General features: G+C 28.1%; 1 protein-coding gene and 1 long non-coding RNA gene across 2 annotated transcripts; one reads left to right on the forward strand and one right to left on the reverse strand.

Annotated features, from left to right (window-relative positions):
* The first annotated feature begins 13042 nt into the window (after positions 1–13042).
* LOC126838638 (uncharacterized) lies at positions 13043–14650 on the forward strand. The gene is made up of 3 exons (XM_050573227.1): positions 13043–13453; positions 13862–14031; positions 14104–14650. Exons 1-3 carry the CDS (start codon positions 13294–13296, stop codon positions 14473–14475), a joined length of 702 nt encoding a protein of 233 aa, XP_050429184.1. The 5' UTR covers positions 13043–13293; the 3' UTR covers positions 14476–14650.
* A 2584-nt stretch (positions 14651–17234) lies between these two features.
* On the reverse strand, positions 17235–19003 carry LOC126838587 (uncharacterized). Its single transcript, XR_007685717.1, has 3 exons — positions 18268–19003; positions 18013–18201; positions 17235–17946 (listed from the first exon to the last, which is right to left on the reverse strand). It is a non-coding gene; the product is annotated as an uncharacterized LOC126838587 (long non-coding RNA).
* Positions 19004–19933: the final 930 nt, after the last annotated feature.

A 19933-nucleotide genomic window follows, 5' to 3' on the forward strand; every position in this document is an offset into this window, starting at 1 on the left:
ACTCACTACTTAGGCAAGAAGTATAAAAGTTTAGGTCTTAAATGGATCTTTTATTGTACCTATCTATAGCTTGTTTAACACATTTTAAGTTTGCAAGTACCAATTGCAGGAATCGCTTTAGCATGTTCATAAAATAAGATTATTGTTATTCGTTTGTTACTATTTGACTCATTAATTTTCAGTTTTAAAAAATTTTTTCTGACATTATGTTCATTAATATAATAACACACATGATGAAATTGTAAACTATAAAGATGTATTGTCTTCGGGTTTGAAATTAATTTTTCAAGTCAACTACAAGACACCACCTACACAGCTTTGGCCAACTTTATGAATTAAACTTATAATTATTAAAAAAAATATCTTTCTTTGAAAAAATAATTTAAAAGGAACTTTAATTAAAACATTTTGGCAAAATCGGCCACTCCGGTATTCCGGTTGATTCATTCAAAACACAAACCTTTAACATCCTTTTACCACCTCGGCTAGTAACAATTGGGTGGTATAATAATAAATGTATACAATGGCAAATATTAATTATAATAGTTTATTGGATAATACAATAATTCTACTGATATTATGAACATTTAGTAAATAAAACAACGTTTTTAACTAAACTACAAGCAAAATTAATATAATATGCAATGAAATTTTTACTCCTCGTCTGAGGGAAATGATTCTACTATATTTTCTTTGCTGTGTGTCCACTCCGTGAATTTGTGAGTTTCTGGGTTTTCGAAAAATATTTTATAACAGTTTTCTACAATGTCAACTAATTGATCTTGAAATGTCTTTGTCAGTTTTTCAGACCATTGCACTGTTTCGTCATTATGCTCGGACAAAGTTAAAGATATAACGCAATAACCTTCATATGTACATTCATGTTCATGTTTGAACTGATAATACGGTGTACCCTCGATTAACGCGATCAATGTACATTTCATGCTTACGTCATCCACGCACATTTGGACGTTTTCTGGAACCACACAACATAATGAATAAGTAGAAAAAAAAAATCGTTAAATACTACAAAATCACGACGAAAAGACTTAATTAAATCAAAATTAGTTATTCTGTCTTTCTTTCTGTTTACACATATTGTTTATGCATAGGTTAAGTTATATGCTAAACTTTGCAATTTTAAAGTACCTAGCAATAAATATTATAAAAAACGCTTACTCATACTGTCATTGAGCGTATAGAAGATTGCTGAGTTTATAAGATTTCTTCTCTTCATCACAGCTGTGTTATAGGAACCTGTGACTATAATATTATATATTAATATGATAGTACATTTATTTTTATCATTGACGTTACACAATAAAATATAAACTAGAATTTTGAGCTTTTAAAATTGACCATTATAAATGTAATCTATAGTATATTTTAAGAACACTGTTTAACTATACTTTTTTTGCAAATAATACCTTTATTGTTCTGGAGAAAACAATTCTTTGAAATATTGGTATAGACTATAGACCATATTTCTTTAAATTCTTTAAATAAATTTGTCTAATTAATACCGTTATCAAACGTAAACCAACCAACATCTCGTCTAATATATTCAGATAGTAACAATCGTTACAATATGTAGCTTGTTATACTTACCCAATGATGATCTGGTTCGGTCTAACCCTGTCATAAAATTTAATTCAATAGTTAATACATTATCGTTACAAATTATAACTATTAATAAAGTTTTTAGTATATGTGTGAGATAAAAATTAGCTTGCTATTTTGGAGCTACTAAAAGAACAGTTATTTAGGGTTTAGAAAAGTATTATAAATAAAAATAAAATTTACTGAAATAATCACACATTTAATACACTGTAGAATTGGATAATAATTTATAAGTAACCTAAAGACATAAAACATAGAAAGTCTTGATTGCCGTTTTCTGTTAGACAAATTTCGTTAATATATTAACAGTTACCTTGGTGTTTTTTCAATCCCATTTCATTGTTGAATATTGTAGTATATAACATATCTATAATCAAAACATTATATTCCCATTGAAATTTGCTATACGTGCAAAATTTCGGGGCATAACTTTTTATTATTACTAAAAATTAATTGTTTTAGCTAAAAATATTAAAACTCATTTGCGCAATAATAACCAGGTTTCAACTAAAATTGTTTATTTGTCAATTTTAATTCTTACAAGTTAAAAGTCTTATACGAATTATTTTAACGTTAGTAACTCAACAAGTATTTAATTATTATACAACAAAACCAAATACAAGCATAGGATGCTACCTGATTTTTTAAAGTTTACACATTTTATTGTCTCTTAAAAGTAAATGATAATATTTTTGATTTGACTACTAAAGGGAACACATTTTGATCATAAAAATAATAACATTTCATTTGTAACGTTTTAAAATTAAAACAAATATTTTTAATGCAAATAAAAAGTAAATGATTATAATATTTTATATTTACTAAATATCTAAATACATATTTTTTTAAAGTTAAGTAATAAAAACTGAATTAACTTAAAAATATATCACAAATAAATTTCATTAACGGGATTTCATGCAGTCTGTTATTATCGAGTGCTGTATAGGCAATATTCAAGAAAGAACAGGTTTTTAATAAATGTTAACTTGCCAATTAATTTGTGTAAAATTTTATTTATTTTTTTCTTTGACCAAAAGCCATTTTTGTTTATTTTAGACGAAAAAGACAGACAACATTTTGATTACATAAAATGGTCCCATTTCAATTCTGTGAAATGATTCGAGTTCTTTGGCTACTTTGTATGTTATGTAAGAAGCCGATTTTCATTTTCAAATATTAATTTTTTGTATTTAAATAAATTTAATTTGCAATTTTTCTGATTTTAAATCACTATTTTTTACATAAAAAAAAGCAAAAATCTGTTATATCCTACATAACCTAGGAAAGTTGCCAAAGAACTGGCATATCTTTACAGAATTAATATCGGACCATCTATAGTAGAGTTAAATTTTGTCTAGCTTTTTTGATTGAATTAACTTTTAATCGTTAAAAAAATTAAAATCACAAATAAATATCACTAATATATATGTTGTTGATTATTATTTAAAACCTTACCGTTTGAATCCATTCCATCAAAAACCGGATTACCTAAAATATATATTACATATATTAAAAGAGCTGTCAGATCTCCTATTGTTTAAGCTATTGAAAAAAATGCGTTTAATCAAAATATTTTTTTACTTTCATATTTTTTATTAATGTTTTACTTATTTAACTATAGTATGAAAAAAAACAATTCATTCAACAAACTACATGACCGGAGAGTATTTTTTTTTTGCAATTATTTGTTTAGCAATAAATTATCATGACTTATTATGATGTTGTTAATAACCACTTGTTATAATTTATAACGAATATTTTAAACTACAACGATAATAAAACTTGAAGAAATTACATATTTTAGTATTTAATTTTAGGCTTAAATTCTTAACATTATATTATTTTTATAATATCAAATATTTGTGTTGTTAAATAAATTATATTTAATAATTGGGTGTGAATTTAAATTGTTAATAAAAACAAGTAGTGGCGTATGAACAAATATCTTTTCAATGATTACAATAAATAGTATTTCTTTAACGACATTGTAGAACAAAATTGGGCTTATAGACATTTAGTTTATTTTACACACATTATTATTGTATGATGATAAATAATTGTATTTAACATTAAATATATAGTAAAAAATGATATAAAGTTGTTAGTAGTTGTGTGCGATAAAAATAACCTTACTATCTTGTAGTTAATAAAATAACAGTTTTTTTAAGGTTGAGATAAGTCGATGAGTATGAAAAATAAAAAAAATTATTTTACTGGAATAATAACACTTTCAATACACCGTAGAATGAGAGTGTAAGTAACCGAAAAACATAAAACATTAGAAGTCTTGGCTACTATTTTCTATTAGACATAATATATTAACATTTACCTAGGATAGCTCTTATTTCCTTTTGAAATAAAAGTTCATTTTCGTATATTCTAATATATACCGGATCTGTAATGAAAACATTATATTTCCATTAAAATTTTTTATTTCATGTAAGATTTTTGGGCCTTCCTATTATTATTATTAGTACAAATAAATTGTTTTATCTAAAAATTAAAACTCATTTGTGTAATAATAATTAAATGAAAATAATAACCGGCCAACGATAGCCAACTGTAATACAAAATAAAATGTACACAATCGTGATACTTTATAAGTATTATTAGTTATTTAAAAACTTTTTTTTTTTTTAGTTAAGTAATGATAATTGAATTAACTTTAAATCGTTGAAAGTATTATTATCGAAAAATATATACCACAAATCAATTTCATTAATATAGTTGTTATTGGTAATTATTTCAAAATTACCGTTTGCTTTTTGGCCTTTCAACAACTTATCATCTAAAAAATATATTATATTAAAAGCAGTATCACATGTCCTATTATTTGAGCGTTCAATAAAAGCCATTTTTATCGAAATGTTAAAATAAAAATTTTATTGTAGCAATTTTGTTTTTAAATAAAATAAAAAAAGTAAGCATGACCTCCGCTGCACGGGAGTACATAAGAACATGGATATGTCTTAATATACAAGTATATGATGTTGTAATATCTAATCTTTTATTTCTTATCTCTATATTTTCTCTCTTATCTCTTAACTCTAATTATTTATCACTTATCTCCCCCTCCCCACCCCGCTGACTTGCCTAATTAAATGCGATTATTACCTAACTGAAAAACAACCCCAACTTAGTGAAAACAAAATCGCCTGATGGTATAAAACGTATTATAGTTTACCTGGCGGATAAAATAATGCAGCAGCTCCATCTGAAATAAAATATAAATAATTTGCTTGTTAAAAGAAATCTATGATGCTGCGGATTTTGTGAACGTTTAATAAATGAATACAAATTTAACGTTTCCTTGGACATATTTTATTGATCCGTTAAATGCACTAATAAAAATTATCGGTAACCGATGGAAAATCTATACCCTACATAATATTATATTGTAAACACAACTGTACTTAAAACAAAAATAATAATATACACATAACAATACCGTAACCATGTTTCAATACAAGATGTTTAACCAGTTTGGCCTTTTGATCTGAAATCAAAGTGAACAAAACAAAATTATGATTGATTTCGTTAAATAATGTTTAGTAATAACTTTTCAACATTTAATTAAACACAACATAGTCAGTATAACTTCCAATAAGGTAAATGTATCGTGCTAAAATCAAGTATAAAAATAAGTTCTATTTAAGTAATTGTACTGCACTGGGTTATTACATAATATATTACTTAAAAACAACAGCTAATAATAAGCCACATGATCAAAGATGTCTGTAGTATAAAAAAATGTATAATACCAGTGTGTTTATTTATCACTTTCAAGTAGTATTGGTATATTAGTTTTTAACTGTTTTAATTTAAAAAAACAAATGGGGACTGTATTATTTGTATTGACAAATTCATGTACTCGTGGCAGCCAACTTGTTAAATATTTTAAGTTTTAACAAATTATTCAGTTAAACTATATTATTATTTTGAAACTATAGTATTAAAGTAAAGGTCAAAACTATATATTTAATTAATTAATATAAACAAAGTGTTTTTAGATATCATTTTCACGCATACAGTTATCTCCTATTAGGTTAGATGATTGCAAAGTAATTGATAGCTCTGATAAATACATCTATCATAATTATATATGACCTAGTATTTAGTAACCGTCATGTTCTATTTGTAAAAGAATTTCCATTGTTATGTAAATTTAATAATTTAGTATAAAATCAGAAAATATTATTATACACCACAGATGGCCAGATGATAGTCATTCAACGTATGAAAATGAACTCATACTATATTTTATGTCACATTACGGATTAGATATAAAATATTTTCAACTAATTAATATTAATGCAGACAATTTATTAAAATAACAGCTGGAAACCCTAAACATAATTAAATAAGTTTCTGCCTCGACACATAAAGAGTATGGCGTCTCTAAGAGTTTACACTATGCCAATTTTTTAAAATTTATTATCAATGCCCAAATGTCATGTATTTTTCGTAAAATTTCTTTTCCGTTTAATTGTAATTTACTATATTATTAACTATAAAAATACTCACCGCCAAACAATATCGAAATCAAATGGTCTAAAAAGAAAACAAATTTTACATAATTAGCAAAAACATTATGCAGTGAGATCAAAGCGATCATAACAAATGTACATTTAGTTTTTTTGGATTTAAAGGGATTGCATGTAGTTTTTAACTTTTAGACAATTAAAGACAGCCAAAATATCGTAACGTTACAGACTGCTAAAATAACTATAAAAAAAAAAAATAACTCACTGGTAATATAAATTTGTTCGCGGCATTCTGAAATAATTGTAATAATATCTTAAATTTGTAAAATATAAAGTTATCACGAGAAATATTATTATTATAACTATTGAAAAACTTATTATTATATCTAACAGTTAAATTACATAAAAAAAACATTAAAATTATGTATACCTTTTCGCGTTATGCATTTGACATCGTTTATAACGACGCAAATAGTTAACACAAACAAACATAAAACTTGTAGCTTATAATTGTTAGTCATTTTCAATGGATATCTAAAAAGTAAACAGACGAATGTCGATTTTAATAGTAAAACGTAGGTTAGGTAATTGAATCGGGTCATACATTCTGTGTACTGAGTATACTAGCGGATTTCGATTTATCTTATTGCAAAACCCCGATTTGAGATAATGTTTCTAACTGTTGTGTATTTAAAAAAATATCTTCAACAGTTTAGCTTCTAATATTACCTGTTAGCTTGTCGTATTGTCTGTTTTGTATACCACACTGAACTGATAAATAAGACGGGTCGGTGCTGTGAGCCGTTTTTCAATGTAAAATAACGCTTATATGTAATTTTTGCACCTTTTTTCTTACGCATAAAGGCTATGTATTTGTACAACGACTATTATTGTTTTCGGTTGATGTTATACACAGTACAACCTACATTCTATTATATTAAGTGCTCAAGTTTGAAGAAAAAAAATACCCTAACATGAAAATACAGAATATTTTTGTGTAACGGTTACTATATTTTCATTTATGCAAATAGTGGAAATGGTTACGCGTATCAAACCGTACATGTGTTTTTCGTAAATAAAAGAAATTGTGTTTTCGCGTTAACGCCTTGGCAAGAATTCAACAACAACACTCTCATAAAAATCATATTTTAAAATTGTTGTTTACTTTTGAATATCTTGCGCCGATGTGCGATATCAAAAAATATTTTTGCAGCCTGTAACGATGTAAAGCTTGTAGCTTTCTGCCTAATATATTATTATTGGCAATAATAATATTATAGTTTACGAATTATGCCCAACAGAAAAAATAACCAAACAAATTTGCATATTTTTCAACTTAAAATAATTATGGTGCTCTAAAACGATTTTTTTAAAAAGTCAAATTAGTATGGAATATTCTTTAGGCATAATACTACCGGTGAACATTGACAAACCAAAAAAATTACTATATGCTTGTATAATATGAATACATTTCTTGTTTTATTACATTATTTACTTGTGTTAATCGAATTAGGCTCTCTTTTTTTTTGTTCTTTTCAGTCTAAATGTAAATCGAATAGAATCGAAATGGATTTTCTAAGTTAAAAAGAAACGTAAAAATAATAAATAATAATCATTACTTTTACTTTTTCGTCAACAGGTTGTTTTTTTGTCAAAAAAATTCATTTTTTATTGACATTTTAATACTTACGAAAAAATGTTATTGATTTCTTATATTTGTCTTACCAATAGTGGGCACAAAACATCGGTGTATCAATATTGCCTACATGGAGCGCCGGCTGAACCGAACATTTTTTTTTTTTAGAATTAGTAAACGATATATTACTTTTTTTGGCAGTAACTGCATATTGTTATGTAGAACGATGATTAATGAATAAAATCATTTTTAGGTTCGATGCAAAGCTGAGATGGTTCTGTATTTACAACGATGCGTTAGGATATGGTCTAGATGGATGTTGGAGGTGAGGAGGGGGGAGGTTAGAGATTATAGTTAAGAGATGGTCCAGCTGGATGCTGGAGGTGAGGTAAGATATAAGTGATAAAACATTGGATAATAGAAAATATCAGGATCCTTATACTCGTACATTAAGACATATCCATGTTCCTATGAACTTCCGTGCAGCTGAGGTCATGCCCACTTATTTTGTTTTCATAATGTCTTGTTGGTTTGATAAAAAGTGTATTTTTCGTGACGTTTAACCTAATTAAGTTCCTAGGTGGATTTGTGTTAACTAGAACGGCATATTTTATTTTACATAATTATTATTTTAAGATTATATTAAGTGTATTATATATGTTATAAAGTTTTAATAAAAGAAACATTAGTGGCATGTCTTGTAGTCTTAATATAGCGTTCAGGAAATTACTAATATATGCGGATTTCATTCAAAAAAGATTGCACCATCCTGATTGGATTTTCGCCTATCTCATTTTGAATTTTTTCGACCAAACTTAAGCCTACTGTGAAAACGTCGCCTAAGGACTCGGCACTATCGGTCACTGCCACTTTGATATTTTTGGGTAAATTATATTCAGCAGTAATCATATCAATCGACCAAACAATTTTTTTGTTAAGCTGTGCCTTACATTTTTCAACATCTTTGTAATGTATTGCAAATTTGTTGTGGATATTTCTGAAATGCACGTCGTCTGTCAATACCATTAAGCGTTGAAACGTGTCAATGATTTCAACGTTGAACCTATTGAGGTCTGCTAAAAAGTTGTCGGTTTCGCCGAGTCGATTCGTATACGACAATGTTATTTGCAACATTATTATTTTCAACATGTCGATCACCCAATTCTGGTAGCTTCCATAGAGTAAATCGATTCCTGTCAAATTGTTTTCAGAATCCAATCCCGGAAACTGTACTTCCAGACGGTCCGAATCGGTGGCCAAGAATTTGTTAAAAAACAAATCAAATGCATTGTTATCGTGAAACAGCCACAAGGAGCCGGACGCCGAGGACAGCGATAGTCGGTCAGTTCGGTTTTTGATGAGTATTATATGCAGTAATTGTTTGTTCCTTCGTATTGCGTTCATCACACTTTCGTTGGTTTCACTGAACGATTTAGCCGTTGTGTTTTGGAATGAAAAATCGTTTTCTTTTTGCTGCCCCGGTGGGTCGTCTGCCAATGGCCAGTGTAAGCATTTTTCGAATTCCACATTGAAACAATTGTCGGGCGCACACCCGTTGTGGTCGATGCGTTTGTTTATTATCAATTCCATGTCACCGTCCCGTTCTAATTTTTCGTTAATATATGTAGCATTCCCCGCCCATTTACCGCTTTTGACAAAAATATACCACAAGAACGTGCGCATCTCAAGGGTGAACATGAAAAGTGACCAGAAGTCGTTTAACCGGTCGGGTTTCAGATCCAACAACGAATCGATCATCAGGATCGCTTCTTTCTCGAACTCAAAATCCTCGATCGTCTCTGACGCGACAGCCTTATTGGCGTTCATTAAAATCAAGTCTCTGGTCAATTTAAAATGCAACTGAACGCTGTAAAGGTATCCGCATTCCCGTCGGTTGTTTAATTTGTCTATTTTTCTTTGCAGATCTCCCAGGGACCAGTTGTTCAAACTCTGACGATCGTATAGATTTTCTTGAATAACCGGGTAACCGGTAGCCAAACCCTGTATACTTAACAATGTCTTTGCCGACTTTTCGAATTCTTCCGTCTCGTCACCGTAAGACCGATAGAGAAATTCGGTTATAAAATAAAAAAAGAACATTACATACCGCGATTTCAGTACGGCCATTTTTGTCATCTCCTTCAAAAGCTTAATCTGAAAATAAATAAAATACATCAATACAAATTATTAGTACCTAACTACCATCTAAAAAAAAAACGATTGCGTAGATTTTACTTACTGGAACTTGTAGATTTGGCTTTCGGTGTACTTGTGAGACGTGTCGACATTGTTTTTAGTAAAGTAACAATTGTTGTTGTTCACATAAAGTTTTTATTTACACAAAAAGTCATGCGGTGCGCTTACAAATATGATTGACACGTTTTTGATACTTGATTGTTTACAGAGTGTTCGGTTAGTATGGACTTGCTGTGTGTATGTCATAATATACAACATACATAAAAGTTAAAATGGAAAATCGTTCTTCTTGACTAATTCTTTGCGGAACTACAGAAGGCAGGAAATTACAAACGACATGTCGAAAGAATTACAGGATGACCCAAACTCCGAAGATTAATCGGCTTTCATATAAACACGAACAAGTTGTATTATTAGTTATCGAAACTAATTTCAAATTAATAAAATGTACCCAAATTGTCTATCTGTATAAGTTTATATATATTGTATTAATAGTACTGTCGTACAATCAATGAAAAATATAATTGATATGAAACTGACATTATCGATTACTTTATAGGTCCAAGTAAGATCCTCATTTTCATTAATTAGGCACATAAATAATTATTAATTTTTATATCATACGATTTAACTAGTGTTTATAATGCATTTTTTATGCCAACATAAATGTTTATCAATATAACTGACCGTTATTTTTTTAGCTTCTATGCACAGCTGAGAAGGTATTTTACTTATAACGATTTTCAGTTTTATATATATTATATATTTTTGTCATTTCAAAATGTCGTTACATTTTTTGGGCATTTCAAATCGCATGTGGTGTTAGACCAACAGGCAAGTCGTCACGCTTGTTGGGACGTTCAATCTAATATTAACTACTTATTCTGACTAACATTGGTCATAGTCATACGAGTTAATCGTTAGTATTTGTTTTATTTTTTTTTTATAACAACTGCATTACTCAATAGTTAACACAATCTCTAATAGAACTATTATATTGGCAGCACCTCGTCAGTAACACTACTTTGCTGACCCCTATAACTTTTAAGCCGTAACGGTTTGTAGTGCAGGCAACGTTTAAGTATTTGCAAGCGGACGTTCAGGTTTAGTTTGGTGGAGTGGATGTGATGAGCCTAAGTGAATTTTTGGTCGAAGTGAACTCTTACGTTGTTTAGTGTTACATGTGGGCAGCGATACCTTGCTGGAGTGTGAAGTTTGTATGACAGGACTTGGATTCATTTATTTATTTTTATCTTCCAGCCAGGGTTGTACATAATTTAAGTGGGACTGTAGATGATACGATATGCTAATTGAAGATTTTCATGAACCGAGAAAATTGTTTTGTACTCTATGACGGTAGTAACTTTTATAAAGTTGTATTATAGAATTTGGAGAGAAGAAAATGTAAATTTCTACGAGAAGTTTGTTACTCGTGTGTCTACCTTCTGTAGACAAAGGCGATCCGGCTTTCTTAACACACTGTTAGAGTGTGTGTCTGAACTTATGCAGAATTTGTGTTTAAATTCTATCTCATGGCGAAAAACCGGGCGATGTAACACACTTAATTAATTTTGCTCATATGCTTTCAGAGCTACACTAGACAGGGTGCTGTACACTTTGTTCAATCCGGTGTTCTTCTCATCGTTGTCGCCAGAGTAGATCACTGTAGGAATGTCCGAATTCAACCGGTTTTCCACTGGTAGTGGTATTGGCCAACACGTTGTCTTCATTATAATCCAACAAACGACCAGCAATACAACAGCAGACGAGTACAACATTGTAGGTAATTAGTTATAAAAAGCTGAAACGCTTCATACAGGTTAATAACAGAAATGATAATAGTTATAAGCCGTTTAAACACGTTAAAACCCTATCAACAGTATTGACCAGCATAAATAATATGTTTTTAATATAACATATGTGCTACAATACTATGTTAGTACATGATAGCTCATAGGACAGTTTTAGCAGAGGATGTACACACTCATTTGGAAGTGGGTGCATATATATTTAACAGAGTAGAAGAGTTCAAGTGTTCAGGTACACTTACAACTTAGAATGATGAAATACAAGAGGAAATAAAAGCAAGAATACAAGCAGGCAATAGATGCTATTTTTCATTGGCCAAGACGTTTAAGTCAAAAATGCTGTCTAAGAGATTTAAGGTGCATGTGTATAGTACGCTTATAATCTAACCTAACCCACCAAGCAAATAATTTCCAACAGGTAACTGTAATATTCTACAAATTATTTTTACTTATTTATCACTCTTCACTTCTTTCCCTATTTAATATATACTGATTGATCTTTAGACATTTCATTCATGTTTTGTACTCTTGAGCTCCTAAGTAACCGTCACAGGATACACAAACACATCATTCTTCTACATTGTACCTTTGATGGTTAAATTTTAAACGTGCAGTACATCATTACCGGATGCTGGAATAGACTGTTAAGGATTTTAATTTAACCAATACCTAGACATACGATATACAACGTTTGAACACATTTTTTTTCACATAGGTATACCACAATAAACATATTTCAGCCAAATGACCTCTAAACATTTTTATCTGTTTTCGTTCACTTGATAATAAGACAATTTTTTTAAGACACTTGATATTTAACAATCTAACTTGTAGATTATTGTTTTTTGAAAACAGAAATTTAGGCGACTGACCTCTGAACATTTTTATCTGTTTTCAGCCACTTGATAAACAATTATCTCATTACTTACTCCCAAACTATTTGTTAGTCTCAAGCTACAATAATTACTTGTATTACAGTAATCACAATGCATCTGTTGTAGCTTATAGTGAGGACTTTATAATATTATCGAAGCATATAGATTGTAATAAGCCCATTGGCTTATTCTTATTATTATTATTACTATATTATATATTATACTATGTTATATGTAGCATGACGTAATCTAGGATATCGGACATACCAGTTCACCAGTTCACCTTTAACTTAATATGTATTTTCCTTAATTATGTTATTTTACTTTTACTTTTTACTGCACAGTTACACAAGTTACCCTTGTGTAATTTCTTAGTTCATATGTTGTTTGTTACTTTCACTAATTTGCATATCACTATAAAACACTGACAAATCGTATGTACATTTGTCAGTCGTCAAGTGAACATTAATACGATACGTCTGTCTATACAGTTTGTTATATTAAAAGTGCTTATAATTAAAACAGTTTAACTTTAAAAGTGTTTTATTATTTCTTTCTATCATTACTGGATCACATATGTTTATGCCCTAACCGGCGTACTACAAGATTGACAACAAACAAATTGCTTTATTTTGTATATTTAGTATAATTTTTTGTAATTAAAAAAATAAAATATGAATTCGACGACTAGAAATTTTGGTAGTTTTGAGTTTGACAAAAATGGCGTTCGTTTTAAATATCGAATACAAACTGCGACCGGTGATCATTTTGACGAAATCTTCGAACAACTTGGATATGATTTCCTTAAACAAGAGCGCTTGAATGCGGCAATGAGTATGTTATGCATATTTATTTTACTCACATATAGGTTTGCGAGACGCCTAAATTACATATATGTATTTTTTAGTTTCGGCGTGTGTATGAAATGATATTAAGTTCACAACAATTAGAATATACAATATACATATTATACTTACATAGTTAGTAGCATTAAACTAAATATGGCACATACATAAAAAAGTGAAAATATATAATATAAGTGTACAACTATTATTATAGTTATTTATAATGCTGTATCAAGGCTAAAAACTAAATAAATTTGATAAACGTTTACAAAAAGTGTAGTATTTAAAGTTGTTATCTGTCGTTTACATTATGGTTTACCTTTCGACGGCTATATTATAATAACAGTTAAAATATTAAGATTTTTTTTTTTAACCATATGTCATTTTATTTTGTTAGATATCATTAGTGATTTTGAAGCAGTCGAAATTCATAAGAGCGTATGGAGGGACATGGTATGTAACGGAACAACATTAATAGCTCTTGTCGAAAACGACTGTGTAGAACAAGGCAAAATAATAGGATTTAATTTTACTTATGTGGAGAAGAAAGATGAAGATTTTTCCTGGGTATGCGATATTATTGATATTATCCGTAAAATTTAGGTAAAATTTGTATGCAACTATAGTATTCTACTTTAGGCGTCGTCCAATAAAATGTGTCGGCAAATGTCAAAAGTTTTGTCTGAAGTAAGCCGACCAGGAAACATATTCGAAAAGTACAACGTCGATCGATATTTAGCAGCATTTGGCTTGATGGTCCACGTCGACTTTGCAGGCAGTGGAATTGGTTATCGACTACTCGAGTCCAGGCAAAAATTGTGTAAATGTTTGGGCTTGTCTGCAACGGGCACGGTATTCACGGGCTACATATCTCAACATTTAGCAACAAAGTTGGGATTTGAAGTCCTTTCATCGCTCGACGACGAACATATCGATTTCGGAGATATAGAATCCCATTTAGATGATACCAAAGGGAAAGATATAAAGTTCATGGCACTAAGATATACATGAGCCACTCTACACTGATATGTAAATTATTAAAATTTCAAATATTAATTAGTATGAATTTAAATAGTTTATTTAAATATATTAAAATAAAAATTATTTCAAAGAAATTCAATTTATTACGAGTAAGTAGACTTAAAATTGAGGCGCGATCAAAATATACAATACAAAACAGTATGAATTCATAATTATTTTTATATTAACAAACCTACTTAATGTTTTCAAGTATCAAATCAGATATTACTATAGCAAGTATAGTATACAGGGTGATCCAACTAACGTAAGACACTCATTTTCTCTGAAAGTATGAATATTTTGCGAATTTTTTTTTTCCTAAAATTTTAGGTACATATTTAGCTACATTTTTCAATATTTAGAAAAATTTTATCTTCAACCCTTATACGTTAAATAAGTACGAACCTCGTTTTTTCAAATGGGAACATATGTTTTAAATTCCATAAATATAAAGACAAAAAATCTAAAAAAATGTTAGCGTTTGAATTTTAATTTTTATCCATCTAGTCGTTAGCTATGACTTTGTAAAGATATTACATTTTCTCTTAAATATTGTTATATTTCTTTGGTTTTCCAAAGACCGGGAGCCAATAAAATACTTATTTATGATCGCATTGTCCGATAGATGAGTACACAGATAACCAAACACAATAAAATGTTTTGTGATATTTTGTTTGACCAGCGTTTCATATTTATAGATTACCGACTTTTCTAACACACCGTCATGACAGGTAGGTTGACAGACCTATATTGACAGCAGCTAACGAATGGCTATTTAACCACAACAATCAAAAACCGTGGTACAAGTAGGTTGATAACTGCTGCTATGATGATAATACAAAATATTATTATCATTAGTTATCATATTTTTCTACTATCTATGTTCTACATTCAACAAGTAACAGCACAGTACAACAGATCATTGTTATGCTATTTGAAAATTATAATTTTTAGTTTTTATAGGTAGTAAACAATAGCTTTAAAATTTGGCTTACAATCTCATAAGTACATACATTGAATGGACACGCGTTGCGAAGCGTTACTATTATTTGTTTAGTTATGTTCAATTTATTCAAAATATGTTCTGTGCTCAAATAATTGTTTTAAACAATTTACACTAAATAAGGAATTTTGGATTTAATTTGCTTACTATTTTAATTCTACAGTAAATATTTAAAATGTTGCTTATTTTACATTTATAACTAACTTTTTTTTATTATATAAACAACTTTATTAATAAAAAATAATGCAATAAAGTGGACTGTGTTTAAATGATTAAGTTGTCTAAAGACTAGATGTTTGTAAACAGTGTTTTAGGAACCTACAACAAAATCACAGTTAAGTTTGAAATTGTATTAATTATCAACTTAATTTAAGCCGGTAGTTCCAAACTGTGATTCAAAATACTTTTACTTTTTTTTCTGTTTTCCCCATCTTGTTGGCAAAAAAGATTTGATTTTTCTGTAACGGTAAATTTTTCAACATCATTGATATTTCATTTTTTTTTAAGTCAAGTTATTTCTTATTTAGATCCCGTTAATAAAAATATGGATCAATAGTTTGTGACTCAATTACACAAAATCACACAGTGATACTCAAACTTCAGAAATAAAGTTAGGGTTTGTGTCACGCAAACATTAAATTATCAGAACTTGTCTTTTTTATTTTATTAATAACTATTAAATTAAATAGTTTATATGGTCTTATCTTTTTATTAGTACTTACTAATTATTATTATAACTTATAAGGTGTATAATGTTATAATAATAGTGATTCTAAAGCCTTTATAATAAAATATGTCTGTTTCAAAAATTTCAAATTGAAAAGTTAATTCTTTTACAGTTGAATCTGCTTATTTTGATTTTCCGTATAATCAGTATTTTCTTATTTTTATTATTTTCTTCACTATTTAATATCTAGAAAATTAAAAGCTTAATAGATTTTAGTTGTTTAAAAAGAAAACCATTATTTGATATTTCCTTGTTTACTATACAAATTAAAGTATTGACATTATTAAACTATTATAACGGGTACGTTTTACTAAGATTATGTAAAAGTGGCAATATTAAATCAAAAATAGCCTTAGCTAAATTGTAGTATCTAAATTTAACAATTATTCTGTAATAAAACACATTTTTAAGGATTTAAATTTTATGGAATTTGTACGCGACAAGTTTGTCTGATTTTATACACATACATACATGTATACTATATTTATGTATGAATACAAATAATTATAAAATCAATTATACTAACTTATAATGCATAGTTGTTAAAAATAAAATTTGTTTACCTTTAATGATGCAAATAATGGTTAAAAGAATATTTGCTGTAATGCGTATGCGACAATTTTCCTACTTTAAAGAGTTAAAAACAATTTTTATTAATTTTTACTGTGTAGTTTACAAAATTTGAACATTGATAACACATAGTCAAACAATTGTGTTGATAAATTTCAACGACAAATATATAGTATAGTATAACATTTAAAGAACAATAATAATCTTTTGTCTGATAATATAAGTATTTAACTAATAAAATATTCATAAACTAATTATTAATACAACAATAAATTTAAAAATTACAAATGTTACTTTTTTGAAAATATTCAATCAAAAATATTAAACAAAAACAATATCTATACATTTGAAATTGTTCAACTTCTATAATACTGATTTAAATTTTTTTCTTTTAACAATCGTTGGTAATTAAACAAATCTAACAAAATCAAAATTCAATAAATAAAATTAACTATAAGAATTATCTTAGGCAAGTTCTAAAAAATAATTTACTTGATTTACTGAATTCATTAAATACAAATTAATAGAATTACTACTTTTTTAAAGAGAGAATTATTGTATATTAATAAATTTGATATAAAATTTAACTTTGATAGCCAAATACCTGTGTCAGTTATAGCTAAAACTTTATGATAAAATATCCGTAATGTATGTCAGACACACAATATATGGGTTATATCATTGTAAGAAATAACTAAACTGAAAGCAGACATTTGAACTACCTTAGATAAGTTTAATCAAATAAAAATAATATACTTACATATTATTATAAATATTGGTATAATCAAGAAGCGATTCCTTGTATGTAGTATTATGAAATTCATACATTAATTACTGATATTTTTAAAAATAAATGAAACGGGTATATGAGTATTATCAACCCACATACACAAATACATGCATAAATAATTATTTTAAGTTAACACAACACACTTTTCATTCAAATTGCTTAGTGTTGATATTATACATTCACATGAAAAAATGTCACATTAGAAATAAATGTTTTATACTTATAATTTACACCTTGATATATAATTGTAAGGTCTTGGGTCCGATTGGAAAGACATTTCCATAGCAATTGATATGTCATACTCAAAACCAATTTTACATGATAACATTGGTTTTTAAAAGATGAAATATTTTCAGTAAAAAAGCATTCAACCTAAATTAAAAAAGCTAATTGAAATCGTATTGAATTAAATTACCCATTAAACTCTAATAAACTTACCTATTAAATTAATGCTTTATATTTATAATTTACACCTTGATATAAAATTGTAAGGTCTTCAGTCTTGGGTCCAATTGAAAAGACATTTCCATAGTAATTGGTATAGCCTATTCTCAACGCCATAGATATTTCTGACATGATAACATTGATTTTTAAATGATAAAAGATTTTCGGAAAAAAGCATTCAACCTAAAATAAAAAAGCTAATTGAATTCGTATTGTATTAAATTATCTATTAAACTTTAATACACTTACCTATTAAATTAATGGTGTGTCCAAGAATGTAACGTCAAAATAAAGTCGAGAGCAAATATTATCAATTGATATATTTAAAAAATTATAAAATAACGAGTTATGACATAACTACAATAAGCATGCTATCATATTTACTATAAAGTAAAATGTAAATTTACTAACATTTTTTAATTAAGTTTGCAATTTCTCATTTCACTAATGGAAAACGTGTGAACTTCGAAGTCGAAATTTGTTGGCGATGAGGTTATGTACAAATAATAAATATAATGCGATTTTGTACAAATAATAAAATATATTATGGGTACTGGTCACTCGATTATTCCGTGGTAACTGATGCATAGTTTAGATACTAGATTGTTATCCGAGATAACCAGCTAATGACTAGCTCCAGCTAGATTAGGTTAAAGTGTAAAGTCCGTTATCCGTAACAGTCTACCTTTCGTCTAATAATGTATGGTTATTTATTATATCTGATTATGATACGGAATGCGTTAACATCAAATTATTATTATATTTGATGTGATGACCGTCGTAATAAAACTACTTGTCTTTGTCGAATCGAATGAAATTATTAAGAAATATAGACAAAAATTCAAATCTTTACAAAGTCATAAACAGCGAACAAATGGATGAAAATTAAAAATTCAAACGCTAACATTTTTTTAGATTTTTTGTCTTTATATTTATGGAATTTAAAACATATGTTCCCATTTGAAAAAACGAGGTTCGTACTTATTTAACGTATAAGGGTTGAAGATAAAATTTTTCTAAATATTGAAAAATGTAGCTAAATATGTACCTAAAATTTTAGGGAAAAAAAAATTCGCAAAATATTCATACTTTCAGAGAAAATGAGTGTCTTACGTTAGTTGGATCACCCTGTATATGGTTAGTTAGCTAAAGATGTTTGAGAAAACTACATGTTTTAATCCCACTGATGAATTACCTTAAGTCTAATTTAAAGACAATACATTTAAGCTGTGTTAGTGTACTGTAAAATATATAACAACATAAAATGGTTATTATTCACAATTTTTAGAATGTTATGATGTTGTAAAGGGTTATATAACCACAGAAGCTACAATAGTAAACTTGCTGAGATTGATTAAAATAAAAATTTTATATATTTATGTGATCCTTATCAATCTGGTAAGCCACCAAATCAATTAACTAAAAAAAAGTAAGTACTTACGAACAAGTACGACAATATCAAATTATACAACAACAATATCAAATTGTCTGTAACTCCTAACTCTTATGTGAAAAAAGCTTAGAAGCCGTTTGTATGTATAATATAATTTAAAGGATAGGTCGCCCAGTTATTAATCCAACTAGTCCTGCACTTATTGGCCTTCACACCAAAATAGAGTAAAATAATAATAATATAAAAATATTGCGCTGTGTAACCTATAGATAAGCTACACGAAGAATTTGGAAATTGACTTTCACTCACACAAAGCAACCTTCGGTCAGATTAACCATAAGACTTCATCTAAAGAACCGAAACTAAGAAAAAGATTCCACCCCTTCCTTAGGAAAGAATTGTTGATAATAAATTTTTGGTTTGTCAACGTTTATGGGTAGTACTATGTCTAAAGACTATTCCATAGAAATTTGGAACTAATTCGACTATTTTTTAATTTAAGTTACGGAGCGCCGTAGTTTA

The sequence above is a fragment of the Adelges cooleyi genome, unplaced genomic scaffold, assembly GCF_023614345.1.
Source record: "Adelges cooleyi isolate 19-005CV unplaced genomic scaffold, UGA_ACOO_1.1 ACOO_flye_CR_arks_rails_tigmint_CR_PRNA_30, whole genome shotgun sequence".
Taxonomy (NCBI): domain Eukaryota; kingdom Metazoa; phylum Arthropoda; class Insecta; order Hemiptera; family Adelgidae; genus Adelges; species Adelges cooleyi.